This window comes from Budorcas taxicolor, chromosome 17, assembly GCF_023091745.1.
Source record: "Budorcas taxicolor isolate Tak-1 chromosome 17, Takin1.1, whole genome shotgun sequence".
In the NCBI taxonomy this organism is placed as follows: Eukaryota; Metazoa; Chordata; class Mammalia; order Artiodactyla; family Bovidae; genus Budorcas; species Budorcas taxicolor.
The window spans coordinates 72,450,134-72,467,475 of NC_068926.1; the positions used below are offsets into that span (position 1 = coordinate 72,450,134).

A 17,342-nucleotide genomic window follows, 5' to 3' on the forward strand; every position below is an offset into this window, starting at 1 on the left:
GAGAGGCTGGACAAGGGCGGGGGTTCAAGAGAGGTGGCGAGGCCAGGCCGGGCCATCCGGAGCCCTGTCCGGACGCTGAGGACAGTCACTGAGGAGTTGTCAGCAGGGCAGTGGGGAGCGAGGGGAGGCAGAAGTCGGGAGTCAGGAGGCTAAGGAGAGGCTGCCCCGGCGTCCCTGCAGGGCCTCCGGACAAGCCCCGCTAACACCGCCTCCCACAGTGGAGTCGGGAGCTGCTTCAGCCCGTGCTCCAAGCGCGTTCTCTCCAGAGCGACTCGGAGCTGGGTGAGGGCAGGCCGCCGCTCTGAGATGCTCCCCTCCCTTTGCGACAGCCCAGTTCTCCACTTGGTTTTCCTCATTCAACTATAGATTACTTCGGCTCAAAACATTTCCCAAGGGGCCACCCTGGAGGTCCAGGTGCTAAGACTCCGGGTTCCCACTGCAGGGAGCACAGGCTCAGTCCCTGGTTGGGGAACTAAGATCCTGCATGCTCTGTGGCAGGGACCAAAAAAAAAAACACAACAAACCATTTCCCAAGACAGCCAGCTTTAAGCACCAGCATGAACACTGGGGAAAGTCAGGAGTGACAGCTTGCCAGGTGTCCTGACCTTTCTTTTGTAACTCTGTGAACACCGTAAATCAAGGCACTGAGAATCACAGCTTTCAAAGTGAAACCTGGAGAGAAAACAGAAGCTCTGAGAACTGAGAACGCCCACATGAGTGAGGCAGACAGCTCCCGAAACTGCTCATCCTGGGCTCCCCACTGTGCCCAGGCCCTAGCCCTGAACACACCCACAGGAGAGGCAGAAGGGCCTCTCCAGATCTAATCAAGGCATTGACTTCAAAGTGGGGACAACATCCCGGATTATCCTGGCGAGCTCAATCTACTCTGAGCCACTAGCAGAGAATTATTTTTTTCTGGATGAGGCAGAAGAGCCCACCCTTGCTGGAGCTGGGCATGTGGGTGTGGGAGGGAATGGAGCCAGCCCCAGGGAACAAAGACAGACTGACCCTGGCAAGGCTAACAGCCGCTGAGGACCGATTTCGCCTCAGGCCTCCAGCTGTGTGGAGCTGAACTGTCAACAACCTGAACTAGCCTGAAAGCAAATTCCACCCCAGAGCCTCCAGGAGGAAAAGCACCTGCCAACATCTTGATTTCAACCCTGGGAGACCCTGGGGAGAAGACTCAGCTGAGCCCACTGAGGCCTCTGAGCTACAGAAACTGCTGGGTAATAATACACCTCAGTTGTTTTAAACCAAATGAATCGTAGGCAGCAACAGAAAAGTAATATCTAAGCACCAATCTGGCAAAAAAAAAAAAAAAGACCCAGGTGCTCTGGAAGCAGAAGGCTGGATCAAGAAGTACTAAGTCTGCCCTCCTTAGCGCCCCCAGCCCTCAGACACTCCCTACCTGCCCCACTTCCTTCGGGGACAATCCATTCCTTCCGTCTTTAAACTCCAGGCTTCCTCCAAGAGAAATCTGTGACCTGGGGGCCTCTCTTACAGGAGCCCAGAAGTGGACCAAGCCTCAAGACTGCACTGAGTCTGCAACAAGGGCAGAAGCGTCCCAGCCAATTCCACTGCAGGGCCCCGCTGAGCTCTCCTGTCCCCACTGCCTGCCCCGGACTGCCGGCTTCCCTGCCTTCCCCCACTTCCTTCCTTCCACACGGTTGCACCCCACCCCCTCCATCCAGTTAGTCAGCAAGCACCATCCACTGCACTCGCTCTCCTCTTTCCCTGGGATCGTCTTCCTCTTCCAGTTTCCAGCACTGTCTCATGCAGGCCTTTATAAGCGCTTGCCTGACCAGGTCACTCCTCAGCGATTTTATGGAGCGATGAGAAAGACAGGGCTCTAGCAAGGAGGATTTCAGGCATGAAAAACGACAGGTCCCCAGACCCCCAAGAGCTCAAAACTCTCGCAATGGCCTTCCTGGCCTCTCTCCTCTGTTCTTGATCCGCCTGGGGTGGGAGGGTGGGGAAATCGAGGGATCTTCCCAACTCTGGCATCTCAGCACGTCCAGGCAAGCCCCATGCCAAACAGAGGCTCACCTCCCCAGCGCTGCACTTCCACCACTAACTGGCCGCCCCCGCTCGCCCTCGCTGCATGACCGTCTCCTGAAATCCCACGACTCAGCCTAGCACGAGGGCCACCCCGCTGCGCGGTGGGGGCTCACCCTCTCCAAGCCTCAGCTGGCGGTGACGGCCCTTCCCACTCCTACTCGTCTTTCTGGGGCTCGATTTCTGCGTCGCCTACTCCCCAAGGCTGCTTCTGGCCTGCTCAAGCGAACTGTCAATTCCGGTAGGAGAAAGCCGGCGCCGTAACTGCGCCCCGAGGCGGCGGCGCGGCCCCCCGCGGCAGGGGCTGACCCCCGCCGGCCCCGCAAGCCCTAGCAGAAGGCAGTAAAGCCGCAAGCGGCCAGCGCGGAGAAGCGCGAGCTCGGCGCGCCGAGTCCCCGAGCGCCAGGCAGCCCCTAGCCTCGAGCGGTCAGCAGCCGAGGCCGGGGAGGCGGCTAACAACCCCAGCTCTTCGCGCCCACTCCCGACCGAAGGGCGCTTCCCGACCGCCTCTTCCCGTCACCCTCCGGCGAAGCCCGCGGCGGGGAGGGGCGCCCCCGAGACTCCCGACCCCGCCGGCCCTCCCGCCCGCCCGCAGGCGCGTCTCCGAGGAGGAACCGCGCGGCGCCCAGCGCTGCGGACGCCGCCACGGGAGGCCCCGGGCTCCTCCGTCCGCGGTGGGGCGCAGAGCGGGGAAAGGCCGCCGCCTCCGGAGCACACGGAGGACGAGCGCGAAGGCGCAGGACGATGACTCAGAAGCCGGGGCTCGCCCGCGGCAAGAGCTCGGCCCGGGGAGGCGAAGCCGCGGCCCAGAGGCGGCGGGGGCTGGGCGGCGAGGGCCGCGCCCCGGGCCGCGCCGCCGCCGCCGCGCGGAGAGCCGAGGAGGGGGCTGCGGGGAAGGCGGGGGTCGCGCGCCGCCCCGGCCCTGCTCACATTTGGCTGACCAGCTTCTGCCGGAAGGCGGCGCTCCGCCAGTCGGTCTCCTGCCCCGAGACGTCCATGCCGGCGCCCCGCGGCCACCGCCCGCGCCCCGCGCCGCCGCCGCCTGGGCCGCGGAGCCAGGCCCAGCCCGGAAGCCGTCGGCGGCGCCGCGGCCGCGCCGGAAGAGGAGCGGGGATTGTGGGACACGGGCGCGCGCGCTTGTGGGAAGTGGAGTCCCGGGCGCCCCGCGGCGCGCCTGCCTGGCGCGTGGCCCTGCTGCGTGCAGGGCCGGTGAGCCCAGGGCATCCGCGCCGCTCGCGGAGGCGGCGCGAAGCCGCACGCTATCTGAGCGGATGCCTTGGAGACACTGTTTATCAAAGGCTTCAGCACCTGCTCGGCCCTTCCTGCGGCCGCATCCCAAGACGGACCACGCGCGGGTTCTCTCCGTGAGACTTTTGGAATTTCATTTCCCACCATTGGCTCTGTTTTCTGGGGCTTGGGAATGTGAGGAACCCAAACCACACTGCTCATTTTTCAGCACAGGCTTTCCCGTCTGGCCCAACAGCCCTGTCCGTGGAGAGCATAGTCCAGACGCTCAGGAAAGGCACACGAACGTGCCGAGTGGCGGAGGCAGGGGGAGCTGGAGCAGGCGGGAATGGCCCCCGGGGGTGAAGCCTGAGGATACACTTAGGAGGAGGAAATCTCTGCCAGATTGATCCTATGGGGCTTTGTCTGTGTCCGTGGGGAGGGACGGCAGGTGACAAAAGTCCTGAGCCCAAGTGGTCCACAAAGGCTATTGAATGAATGTACAGTCACCGAGAGGGGCCTCATGGAAAACGTGAACTGACACCTGCCGATGCCTACCAAGCGCCGGGCCCAGGACGGGCTATGCCCACTCTGTGTCCCTGAGCCCCAGGCAGGACTAGGGGACGGGACTGCGAGAGGAGGCAGTGAGCAGTTTCCACAGAGGGGCCCCTCTGGTCTTCAGGTTTCATTGCTTGCAGTGATGGACAGATGGTCACATCTTCAAACTTTTTTGCTCTCATTCTTTCAAAAATAATTTTAAAAAAGTATGTCCTGGGAATTCCCTGCCAGGCCAGCTGTTGGGACTGTAAGCTTTCACTTGACAGGGCGCAGGTTTGACTGCTGGTGGGGAACTAGGATCCCACAAGTGTCCAGGTCCACAAAAAAATTCCGTCCCCGTGGTGATCAGCTTGTGCTGGTTTGCCTAGGACTTCCCAGTTTTAGCTCCCAAAGCCCATGTCTTGGCCGCCCTCAGGCTGACTGGAATGGTTCATTGCCCTGTCTCTGTCCCTCCTGCACATTTAGTAAAACTGAGATCTAATACACTCATCATATAGCTCACTCTTTTAAACTGTGCCTCAACTAACCCTTGTTGTGTGCTAATTGTGTTCAATAAACGAAGTGATTCATGAATTAAATATTGGTTATGTATATTGTGGAGAAGGAAACGGCAACCCACTCCAGTACTCTTGCCTGGAGAATCCCATGGACAGAGGAGCCTGGCGGGTTACAGTCCACGGGGTCACAAAGAGTCGGACACGACTGAGCGACTTCATGTTCACTTATGTATGTGTGTGTCTCCAGTTCAGTGATTTTTTTTCCTGTCCTTACTGTCGCTCCTTGTGACAAAGAGGCTCAGAACATTGTCAAGAATTCATCATCAAGATAAACTTAAGTGCTATCCCCTTTGGCGTTTGCTCCAGACTTCTATTTTCACTCATCCCTTTATCTGGGGTCCAGAGGTGATGACAACTTGGTTAGAGTCTGGATGGTGACTAGGCAAAGAGAGGCAGAGATGGCCACAGACCTCCTGGCCTCAGGGAGAGAGGGGAGACGCAGGAAGGCAGGTCCTGAATGGACTCTAGGGGAGGAATGGCAAAGGAAGCTGAAGCTGACTGGAGGCAGGATCCTTTCCCAAGCCACCGAGGTGCTGGGCCAGACCTCTACTCTGCTGGTTCCCGAGACCACCTTGCCATAGCTGGACCCTATCACAGCCACACATTTGGTGGAGACCATGCTGGGCCCTGCGGCAGGCAGGAGCTGGAAGCTTCCCGCTAGAAAGCCTTGCACACCCTCCTGGGGGCTCTGGCCCTCCCCTTCCAGCTTTGCACGGGGACCCCCTCTGGTCCCCCTCCTCACTCTGGTGCTCAATCCTGGAAGGTGCTGACCTGCCCCTCCTGAAACCGCACACCTCGGATAGGGGGCTGGACCCGGCCAAAATCCAGACTGAGACTCAAACCCACTGTCTTTTAATTGGAATGGCACACCGGGTCTCAGGACTTAATGAAGCTAAGGTTCTTCACGTCTCTGGGCAGGAGGGATTCAGCGAGAGGCAAAGTGACAGGTAAGAAGTGGATTTATTTAGAAAGAAACACTTTCCATAGACAAAATACAGTTTCTCTCGAAGGGCGGGAGCAGTCCCAAAATACGTGGTGGTTAGTTCTTAAGGGCTGGGTAATTTCATAGACTAATGAATGGGAGGGTTATTCCAACTATTTTGGAGATTGGGTGGGGATTTCCAGGAACCAGGCCACCACCCACTTTTTGGGCTTAGATGTCAGCCTCAGGAGGAGGAGGAGAAGGGGACGACAGAGGATGGGATGGTTGAATGGCATCACAGACTCAATGGACATGAGTTCGAGGAACTTCCAGGAGTTGGTGATGGACAGGGAAGCCTGGTGTGCTGCAGTTCATAGGATCACAAAGAGTCGGACATGACTGAGCGACTTAACTGAACTGAACTGTCAGCCTCAGAACAATCACAGCACCTGTGAGCACGCATTCAGATACTATTATATTACAATGGATGTGTAATGAGGCTCCAGGTCCGCTGGAAGTCAAATCTTCCACCTTCGTGGACGTTGGCAATTCTAACGCGTTTTTGTCCTGTCCTCAAGGGCTATGCTGTTCTTTTAAAGCTTGTGCCCTGCGCCCTTCTCTCCTGTCTCACTTCCACGCCAGCACTTGCCAAATGTAACCCCTTTTCTGTGTTTGTCTTCGAGCCTGCAATCATTTATGAGTGTGGAGGTGGCGGGCAGTTGTTGCTTCTAAAAGCAACACACTAGAAACTTTATTTTTTATTGGAGTACAGTCGCTTTTTTTCTTGGCTTCCTTGCTGGCTCAGTGGTAGAGTCCACCCACCAGTGCAGGAGACTCGCCTTCTGAGATGGCCGGCACGCTTTCCATGGACTGTTTCTCTCTGAATAAAGCCGCTTCTCACCTATCACTTTGTCTTTCACTGAATTCTTTCTGTGATGACACATAAGTAACTTGGGCTTCACTACATCCTGAGTGCAGGTGTGTGATCTCGGTGAAAAGAAGGTGGTTTCAGGGGCTTCCCCGGTGGTCCAGTGGCTAAGGATCCAGTTTCAATGCGGGCGACGTGGGTTCGATCCCTGGTCAGGGAACTAAGATCCCCCCTATGCCACAGGGCAATTAAACCCAGGCGCCACAACTACTGAGCCCACGCGATCTGGAGGCCATGTGCCGCAGCTGGAGAAAGCCTGCGCTCAGCAGTGAAGATCCAGCCAAAAACACAGTAATTAATTTTTTTCATTTTTTACATTAATTTAAAACATTTTTTTGAAAAGGTAAAATCATAGCTCTCATTAACTCATTGATGAGAAAGCTGGTAACTTCTTCAGTTCAGTTCAGTTCAGTCGCTCAGTCGTGTCCGACACTTTGCGACCCCATGAATCGCTGCACGACAGGCCTCCCTGTCCATCACTGTTATGCCCAAGTCGCGGAATCTCCCAGTGACCAGCAGGGAGCCAGTATCCGATGCAAAAGCAAGAGAGTTTTTATTGTCAAGCTCGAGCTGGGGCTCCCACCGGCACCGACACAGCGGCTATAGGGAGGGAGCCCCAAGTTTGGGGTTACACTGCTTATATAGGGAATATTCAGATGAAAGGGTAACAAAAAGGGGTGTTCAGGCTGAAGGACGACTGATTGGTCCCCTCTTCTATAGGGTCGTGTGTGGATCTCTGATTGGTTTTTTTTCACTTACACGGTGAATCACTATTTCACAAAGGTAAATCATCACTTCCAAGGTAAATCACAAATCCTTGAACTTAAAGTCAGGAGGTTCATCCTAAGGGCTGATTGGCTCGTGCATGGCGGGGCAAGTTTAGGCAATATCCAAAGTCTAAGTCTGTTTGCCCGGCACCTTTGCAAAAATGGGATTCTTTTTCAAGATGGAGTAGCTCAGGCTCTCCATCACCAGCTCCCGGAGTTCACTCAGACTCGCGTCCATCGAGTCCGTGATGCCATCCAGCCATCTCATCCTCGGTCGTCCCCTTCTCCTCCTGCCCCCAATTCCTCTCAGCATCAGAGTCTTTTCCAATGAGTCAACTCTTCGCATGAGGTGGCCAAAGTACTGGAGTTTCAGCTTTAGCATCATTCCTTCCAAAGAAATCCCAGGTTGATCTCCTTCAGAATGGACTGGTTGGATCTCCTTGCAGTCCAAGGGACTCTCAAGAGTCTTCTCCAGCACCACAGTTCAAAAGCATCAATTCTTCGGCGCTCAGCCTTCTTCACAGTCCAACTCTCACATCCATACATGACCACAGGAAAATCCATAGCCTTGACCAGACGGACCTTAGTCAGCAAAGTAACGTCTCTGCTTTTCAATATGCTATCTAGGTTGGTCATAACTTTTCTTCCAAGGAGTAAGCGTCTTTTAATTTCGTGGCTGCAGTCACCATCTGCAGTGATTTTGGAGCCCCCCAAAATAAAGTCTAACACTGTAACTTCTTAGCAGCTTTTTAATATTCAGGACTATTGGAATTGTTAGTGGGGGTGTGTGTGGGTCCAGCTGCTCACTGCTCAAAAGCCAATAAGCAGGCCATGCTGATGGAGAGGAAACTGCTTTACTTTAAATGCTGGCAACTGGCAGGGGAGGGAGGAGACATCTGTCCAAAGGCAGACTCCCCAGCCCCAATCCCACCCCCTGGCGAACCAGTGGGGCAAGAGCTTCTATAGACACGAGTGTAGGGGGTTCATGCGGGACCACAGGCGGGAAGCAGCAGAGTCAGCTCTGACAGTCATCTCCAAACTGGACACCGGGTGGTCTGGCCGGCATCATCTTGATTGTTTTAAGTCCGGTTAATCTTCAGTTCCAGGCTCAGTTTGTTCCCGTTTCTTTGAGACACTTCTCGGAACTGTGGCAGCTTGGGCCATGGGTACAGTCTGGTCATCAGGGAGTTAGCTTCTTCCACCTGGGGTTTTAGTATCTAACAGCTCACAGGATGTGGCTCAGAATATTATCTACAGTCCTTGAGACAGAGCTAGAGGTCCCTGACTCTGCTTAATGACCACGTTATTATCATTTGGTCTCTTCCGACCGTTCTCCTTTGTTTCTGCATTTCTTATTTATCTGATTAAACTTATTCTTTGACTAAGGTTCTCTACAGACAAAAGGCTGGTGTAGGACATGGAGTGTGGTTGGGGGGGGGGGGGGGTGGAGCAAGGACCACAGGCTCCTGCTCCGTTTCAAAATGAATTGCAAATATAGACAAGACTGACCTCTCCCCTGGCGAGTGACAGATTCCCCCCCACCTGGCAGAATTTGCACTGTCTAGGGACAAGAATTATTCTGCACTGTGATTATCTGTAATGTACAGAGTTGTAAACTAGTTCAAGGGCAAGGAAATCTGATAGCCCAGAAAAGTGTGGTCTAGACAATGCCCAGAGTATATCACAAAATCTTTACAGGTTTTTTTTTTTAACCTTTTCCCCCAAGCAGGTAGCACTTCGCGTACCCAGCGGCGATTGTCACATCACGAATTGCAAATCCAGGTAGGGTGAGGCTGCAAAACAAAGGATCCAGGTTCCTCAACAGGAAGAAAAATGCAGGCTGCCACACTCTCCCTCAGACTGCACTCTGTGGAGTGTGCGTCTCTCTGAATCCGAATAAATCTACTTCTTATCTAAAAACAAGAGAAAGAAGAAGAAGAAGAAAAACACAAGTGAAGGGGAACCCAAAGAAAAACAAAGATACACTTTAGAGGTGCCCCATCCTAAGTCGCTTCAGGCGTATCCGGCTCTTTGTGACCCCGTGGACTGTAGCCCCCAGGCTCCTCCGTCCATGGGATTCTCCAGGCAAGAGCACTGGAGCGGGCTGCCAGGTCCTTCTGCAGGGGGCTTCCCCACCCACAGCTCTTCTGCAGTAGGAGGAGGATTCTTTCCCACCAGCACCACCTGGGAAGACCAGCCAGAGGCACCCCACCCGTCTGCAATGCCACGACCTTGTCTGAACCTTGATGCCAATAAATTTCAACCTTCAGCGAGGAAGCACATGTAGAGAACACTTGGGAAATGGGATACTTGGCTATTTGGTGAAGCTGAGACGTTATTGTTGGGAATTCCCTGGCGGCCCGTTGGTTGGGACTTGGTGCCTTCGCTGCTGGGGCCTGGGCTGTATCCTTGGTCACTTGGTTTAAGGAAAAAAAAAAAGAGTCATTGCTACATCACAGCCTCTAAATTACCTGCTTCAGGTCAGGTACCTAACCGGTTTATTTATGGACACGTGTTGCCAGAGAAGGGAGTGTGAGTGGATGGTCATGTCCCAGAAGTCAGGTGGGTCCCTGGGACCAGCTGCCAAGTGAGGAGCCTCGGCCTCACGCAGCCAAGAATCCAGGAGTGAGCCGCAGGAGGGAGAAAGCCAGTTTACGTACAAACAGGCTCCACGGACAGGACGCGTCTCTCTCAGAAAGTGAGGCGGCCCTGGGTTGCAGGGTGTTTCGTTTTCACAGTTTGGGTGACACACGTAAGTAGCATATTGAAAAGCAGAGACGTCTCTTTGCTGGTCCGTCCAGTCAAGGCTGTGGTGTTTCCTGCGGTCATGTGTGAATGTGAGAGTTGGACCATAAAGAAGGCTGAGCCCAGAAGAACTGATGCTTTTGAACCGCGGCGTTGGAGAGGACTCTTGAGAGCCCCTTGGACAGCAAGGAGATCCAACCAGTCCATCTTAAAGGAAATCAACCCTGAACAGTCTTGGAAGGACTGATGCTGAAGCTGAAGCTCCAATACTTTGGCCACCTGATGCAAATTGCTGAGTCACTGGAAAAGACCCTGATGCTGGGAAGGACTGAAGGCGGGAACGGAAGGGGACGACAGAGGACGAGATGGTTGGATGGCGTCACCCACTCAATGGACTTGAGTTTGAGCAAGCTCCAGGAAATGACGAAGGACGGGGAAGCCTGGCGTGCTGAGTGGCAAAGAGTTGGACACAGTCTAGCGACGGAACTCCACCGCCCGATTTCGGTGGCTGAGTGGGAGCGTCATTTCAGCTCGTCTGGGGAAGGGGTTCAGCTCAGTGCAGCTCAGTTGTGTCCGATTCTTCGCCACCCCATGGACTGTGGCACACGAGGCCTCCTTGGTGAGAGGGTAGGGATTTCCAGGAGTTAGACTACTGTTTACCTTCTGGCCTTTTATGATTGACCTGGGAACTGTCCTGGCCTCAGCGGCTGTGTCAGTTAGCTAATGGATTGTAATAGGCGTACAGTGAGACCCAAGGTCCACTGGAAGTCAAATCTTTTGCCGCTTGGGCCTGCTAGGGTCTAACCAGTTCATGTCACATCCTTGAAGGCTGTATCATCTTGTCATGGTTTTTCCCTGCTCCCTTCCCTCCTGTCTCACTTCCGCTTTGGTTCTCCTTTTTCACAACTGAAGATATGCCTGCCGCAGTGAATACCCTCCATACACTGTCTTGCTTTCATCTGGGGTATTCCTCGGATACCCAGAACTGGCATTGCTGCTTTGCAGAGAGCCACTGTGCATTTATTTAAATGTTGATAGCCAATACCAATAGTTCTAGGTATCAGTTATGTACCGCTATGTAACAAATTACGCCACAGCCAAATAGCTGAAAATGACAACGATGAACACCCATTGTCTTCCATCCTTCCTGCTGCTGCTGCTGCTAAGTCACTTCAGTCGTGTCCGACTCCGTGTGATCCCATAGGCGGCAGCCCCCCCGGCTCCTCCGCCCGTGGGATTTTCCAGGCAGGAGCACTGGAGTGGGGTGCCGTTGCCTTCTCCTACGGGCCAGGAATTCAGGAGCAGTCGCGCTGGGTTCTGGCTCCGTCTTTCTCTTTTCTTGTTTCTTTCTCCCTCTCTCGTTTCTTACATGTGGCTGTGCTGGGTCTTGGTTGCGGCATGCAAGATCTAGTCCTCTGGCCAGGGATCGAACCTAGGCTCCCTGAGCTGGGAGCTCAGAGTCTTAGCCACTAGACCAGAGGGAAGCCCCTGGCTCCGCGTCTCGCGAGGTTCCAGACAGCTGTGGGACGCCGAGGATCACCGTGCTCAGAAGGCCTGGCTGGGCTGGAGGGTCTGATTGCCAGACAGCTGGCTCCTGGCAGGCAAGTGGGGGCCGGTTTTGACAGAGGTCTGGGGTCCACGCAGGCCCCCCTGCAGGGCTGCCTGAGTGTCTTTACGATGGGGTCGGGGGCGAGAGCTTGCGGAGCGCAGACAGAGGCAGACGCAAGGCGTGAGGCCTTTTACAGCCACACGCGTCCCTGTGTCTCATTCTGTCCCTTAGACCCAGCCATGAAGCCCAGGCCACGTACAAGGACAAGAAGAAAAATTGGGATTCAGCCCTTGGTGGGAGGAGAGTCGAAGATCTTCCAGGCTTTCTTTTTTTTTGAAACGAATTAAAATCTATTTATCTGGCTGCCTCGGGTCCTAGCTGTGGGGCGCTGGTGCACGTGAGAGCTCAGTTCTCCACTCAGCGGCATCACCTGCCCGGGGAAGTGGACGGTTGGTCACTGGGCCTCCAGGGAAGTGCCTGCAGGCGTGTTTGTAAACCTCTCTAACTGGCACATTTGGCCCCTGTCCTGTTCCTGACTGCCTAGCCCAGCCTAGACAAAGCTCCTTGCCTGATCGGTTCTGGGGGTACACCCAGCCTTGATACTTGATCAAGTGCCTCATTCCCCACCCTGGATAATCCCGTTAGGCCAGGGCAGCAAGAATGCCCCTACCCTTCACATCTCACATTAGTAATCTTGCATCCAGCAGCCCCTCATTCTGGCCCTAGCTGTCTTTGCTGTACTCAGAGGTGAACCGGAGCCCTCCCCCACTGAGAGACCCCCCGAGGACGGCAGTAGTCTTCCTGAACAGACAGGTGTCAGAATAGTATTTTCTTTACCAGCGTGGGAAAGTGAGGTGTGACATTTGCATTTCCTGAGTATTACTGTCATTGAACTCACTTCCTTTGTTCATACCGGCTGGGACTTCCTCTTCTGTGAGCTTCCGGTAAAGATCCTTTATCATTTTTCAGGTTGGTTCACTTTCTAATTATTAACTTCTAAAAGTTCTTATTAAAAAAAAAAGCCCCTGGAGTGGTTAACGGTCCACCTGCAACGTAGGCGATCCTTGGTCCGGGAAGATCCCACGTGCAGGGGGGCAGCTGCGCCCATGTGCCACCACTGCTAAAGCCTGTGTCCCCTAGAGGACAGCAGCCGGCGCAGGGAGAAGGCCCCGCAGCGCCGGACGGCGGCCCCGGCTCACGCACCTGGAGAAAAGCCTGTGCAGCGAGCGAGACCCCGGCCGGCAGACATCACTGGGAGAGGAACCCCCTGACGCATTCTGAACGATTATCGTCAGTGACGTGACAAACGCGTTCACTGATGTACGGCGTCACTCGCGGGTTTGTTGTTTACTCTCACTGACGTACATATTTAAAAGTCTCTATTTATTTATTTGGTCCGGTCTTCGTTGTGGCACATGGGCTGGTCCCCCTCGGAGCACGGGCTTCCCTGACTGCAGGGCGCCAGGACTTCGTTGCCCTGCGGCATGTGGGGTCTTGTTAATAGTCAGGGATGAAGACGGTGCCCTCTGCATTGGAAGCCAGGCTTCGGAACCACTGGACCTCCAGGGAATTCTCTGGTTTTTGCCCTCTTTTGAGTGTTAACTGCTCACATTCATTTCCACTTATTTAATGGACTCAATATCATTTGTTATTGTTTTGTACTTAAGAAATTTCATTTTTGGCTGCGTCATGCAGCTTGTGGGGCTCTTAATTCCCTGAGCAGTGAAATCACCACATCCTAACCTCTGGGCCTCCAGGGGATTCCCTGGATGAATTTTTTCACAGACTCTTTGCCACTTGCTGCCAATATCTTCGCCAGTCTCGACTGATTTTTGCTTGCTTAGGATGGCTGTGATCAAACTGCTCTGCAGACAGACACGGGTGCTGCTCTCCTTTAAGGCCCTTCCCGCGGGGCGGAGACATCAGACCTCCCGTTCTCCACTCCAGCCTGCTGCCTGGTGTCTCTGCTTCGGACCTCTCTCTGCTTCACCTCCCTCCTCTCGTTCTTACTCTCCTAAGCGCCAGCCCTGTTCTCCGTGCAGAAGCACAGCCACGGCGGAGCAGCCAGAGCTTGGACCCTCGGGGAACAGAGGCTTTGCTCGGAAGCTGACACGTCCCTGGGAGGACACCAGGTTATCTTGCCCGTCCCTCCCTGAGGCCTCTCCCGCCCTGCCCCTCCTCTGTTGCAGATGTTCCCGTGGCGGGGACCACTGACTTGAGCCGGCTGTATTTTGAGATAAGGGTCCCTCCAGCTCCCCACAGTCCCCGGCCAGCGCCCCCGTCTTGCTCCGGGCCTCCTGTCCTCCCCGCCTGCCGGCTCCTCTCTCCCGCCCGGGAGGTGTCCTCCTCCAGTCTCCCTCTTCATCTGAAGAAGCATCAGAGGCCCGTCCCCTCCTTTCACAGCTTGGTCACTGCAGGCTGGCTGCTGCCACCCTCAGGAGAGGACTCTCTCTCCCAGCCCCATTGGACCTCTGCGGTCACCCCTTCCCTGCCCCTCTGGGTGCCCTTGGAAAACCAGTGTGCTCTGCACTCGGCTCACCTTCCCTTCCCCATCCCTGTCCTGGCTCAGGGTATCACCTCCAGAAGCGCATGACTCCCCCAGATAGGCCCTCAGCTGGACATCTGCGGCCTCCTCACCGTCCTGGGTCCCTGGAGGGCCTTGTCTTTCCCTAAACCCACTCCTGCTCTGGTCTCTTTGTGATGAGGGGAGCTCGGCTGTCCCCCACCATGACTTGGGCTGACCCTTCCTCACGCATCACTCCCCTCTACAGGTACTGGGGAACCTGCCTCCTCCCCAGGTCTCCGGCCAACACTGCTCTTCGAACTTGCTTCTTTCCCCCCTGAGGGCCACTGCTTCCCTTCTGCCCCTCCAGGCCAGTCTCTGCAACATGAGCTGGCATCTGCCTGCCCAGGCTGACCCAGGCTGGAGGGTTGGGTCTGGTCTCCAAGTTTCCTTTCATGCTTAGAAATTCCTGGCGGCTGGCTGACCGCTCGCTAGACTGGCTCTGCAGACACAGTCTTCAAACTGGAATGCTGTCTCTGCTCCCCCCGAAGTCCTCATCTGGTGCACAGCTGTGTGGCCACCACCTCCCAGAAGTCCTCCTGGATGGCCTCTCCCACTGAGAACGTCGGCTCCTGGGCGGGCGCTGTCTACTCGTCTCATTAGGTGCCTCACGCAGCGGGATGCGCGGCCAGGACAGTGTATCTCCACTTACTTTCTCCTTCATCCACAGTTGCCCGCCCCCCCCCCGCCCTGGCCCCGATCTTTTCAAGTTTGAGCTATCCCAGCTCTGTCCTCCCCTCAGAGCTCTCCATCCTCCAGACACGGCCTTCGCGCTTGAGCCTCGCAGGATGGGGTCCTCTGCGGGGCGGAGGAGAAAAATGAACACAGGAGCCTCTGGTTGAAGTGCAGGGACCCAGCTGCAGGCTGGCAAGCAGATTTACTCTCAGTTCACTTCAGTCGCTCAGTCGTGTCCAACTCTTTGCAGCCGCATGGACTGCAACACGCCAGGCCTCCCTGTCCATCACCAAATCCCAGAGCTTGCTCAAACTCATGTCCATTGAGTCGGTGATGCCATCCAACCATCTTATCCTCTGTCGTCCCCCTTCTCTTCCCGCCTTCAATCTTTCCCAGCATTAGGGTCTTTTCCAATGAGTCACTTCTTCGCATCGGGTGGCCAAAGTATTGGAGCTTCAGCTTCAGCATCAGTCCTTCCAATGAATATTCAGGACTGATTTCCCTTAAGATGGACTGGTTTGATCTCCTTGCAGTCCAAGAGACTCTCAAGACTCTTCTCCAACACGACAGTTCAAAAGCATCAATTCTTTGGCGATCAGCTTTCTTTATACTCCCAACTCTCATATCCATACATGACTACTGGAAAAACCATAGCTTTGACTAGATGGACCTTTGTTGGCAAAGTAATGTCTCTGCTTTTTAATATGCTGTCTAGGTTGGTCATAACTTTCCTTCCAAGGAGTAAGCGTCTTTTAATTCCATGGCTGCAATCACCATCTGCAGTGATTTTGGAGCCCCCCCAAAATAAAATCAGCCACTGTTTCCACTGTTTCCCCATCTGTTTGCCATGAAGTGATGGGACCAGATGCCATGATCTTCGTTTTCTGAGTGTTGAGTTTTAAGCCAACTTTTTCACTCTCCTCTTTCACTTTCATCAAGAAGTTCTTAAGTTCCTCTTCACTTTCTGCCATAAGGGTGGTGTCATCTGCATATCTGAGGTTATTGATATTTCTCCCAGCAATCTTGATTCCAGCTTGGGGTTCATCCAGCCCAGCATTTCTCATGATGTACTCTGCATATAAGTTAAATAAGCAGGGTGAAAATATACAGCCTTGACGTACTCCTTTTCCTATTTAGAACCAGTCTGTTGTTCCATGTCCAGTTCTAACTGTTGCTTCCTGACCTGAATACAGGTTTCTCGAGAGGCAGGTCAGGTAGTCTGGTATTCCCATCTCTTTCAGGATTTTCCACAGTTTATTGTGATGCACACAGTCAAAGGGTTTGGCATAGTCAATAAAGCAGAAGTAGATGTTTTTCTGGAAGTCTCTTGCTTTTTTAATGATCCAACGGATGTTGGCAATTTGATCCCTGGTTTCTCTGCCTTCTCTAAATTTAGCTTGAACATCTGGAAATTCACGGTTCTCGTACTGTTGAAGTCTGGCTTGAAGAATTTTGAGCATTAATTTGCTAGCGTGTGAGATGAGTGCAATTGTGTGGTAGTTTGAGCGTTCTTGGGCATTCCCCTTCTTTGGGATTGGAATGAAAACTGACCTTTTCCAGTCCTGTGGCCACTGCTGAGTTTTCCAAACTTGCTGGCATATTGAGTGCAGCACTTTCACAGCATCATCTTTCAGGATTTGAAACAGCTCAACTGGAATTCCATCACCTCCACTAGCTTTGTTCACAGTGATGCTTTCTAAGGCCCCCTTGACTTCACATTCCAGGATGTCTGGCTCTAAGTGAATGATCACATTATAGTGATTATCTGGGTCGTGAAGATCTTTTTTGTATAGTTTTTCTGTGTATTCTTGCCACCTCTTCTTAGTATCTTCTGCTTCTGTTAGGTCCCTGCCATTTCTGTCCTTTATTGAGCCCATCTCTGCATGAAATGTTCCCTTGGTATCTCTAATTTTCTTGAAGAGATCTCTAGTCTTTCCCATTCTGCTGTTTTCCTCTATTTCTTTGCATTGATCACTGAGGAAGGCCTTCTCATTTCTCCCTGCTAGTCTTTGAAACTCTGCATTGACTATATACTTCTTTTCTCTTTCGCTTTTCACGTCTCTGCTTTTCATAGCTATTTGTAAGGCTTCTTCAGACAACCATTTTGGGGTTTTGCACTTCTTTTTCTTGGGGATGGTCTTGATCCGTCTCCTGTACAATGTCACGAACCTCCATCCATAGTTCATCAGGCACTCTGTCAGATCTATTCCCTTGTATCCATTTGTCACTTCCACTGTATAATCATAAGGGATTTGATTTAGGTCATACCTGAATGGTCTAGCGGTTTTCCCTACTTTCTTCCATTTAAGTCTGAATTTGGCAATAAGAAGTTCCTGATCTGAGCCACAGTCAGCTCCCAGTCTTGTTTTTGCTGACTGTATAGAGCTTCTCCATCTTTGGCTGCAAAGAATATAATCCATCTGATTTCGGTGTTGACCATCTGGTGATGTCCATGTGTAGGGTTTTCTCTTGTGTTGCTGGAAGAGGGGGTTTGCTGTGACCAGGGCGTTGTCTTGGCAAAGCTGTTCGCGTTTGCCCTGCTTCAGGCTGCACTCCAAGGCCAAGTTTGCCTGTTACGCCAGGTAATTCTTGACTTCCTAGACTGACTCTAGAATCTCGGTAAACAGGAAAACACCTGTTCACACTGGCGGTGATTATGTCCCCGCCAGCATCCAGCAGGCGGCGCGCGACTCAGGGGACCTCGAGGGAGGGACAGAGGGGAAGAAGGAGGAAACGGATTTACAGGGCGCCACCCCTTGCCAGAACGCATTCCTTCACGTCCTCATTCTTCGCTGGGTC

General features: G+C 53.8%; 1 protein-coding gene across 3 annotated transcripts in view; it reads right to left on the minus strand.

Annotated features, from left to right (window-relative positions):
* MED15 (mediator complex subunit 15) overlaps positions 1-3,104 on the minus strand; it is a 41,833-nt gene extending 38,729 nt beyond the window's left edge. For all 3 annotated transcript variants that reach the window (XM_052654971.1, XM_052654970.1, XM_052654969.1), the window contains exon 1: positions 2,986-3,104. In XM_052654971.1, the coding sequence (XP_052510931.1) occupies positions 2,986-3,053 (68 nt within the window). In that variant the 5' untranslated portion in view covers positions 3,054-3,104. The remainder of the gene's footprint in view (positions 1-2,985) is intronic.
* Positions 3,105-17,342: the final 14,238 nt, after the last annotated feature.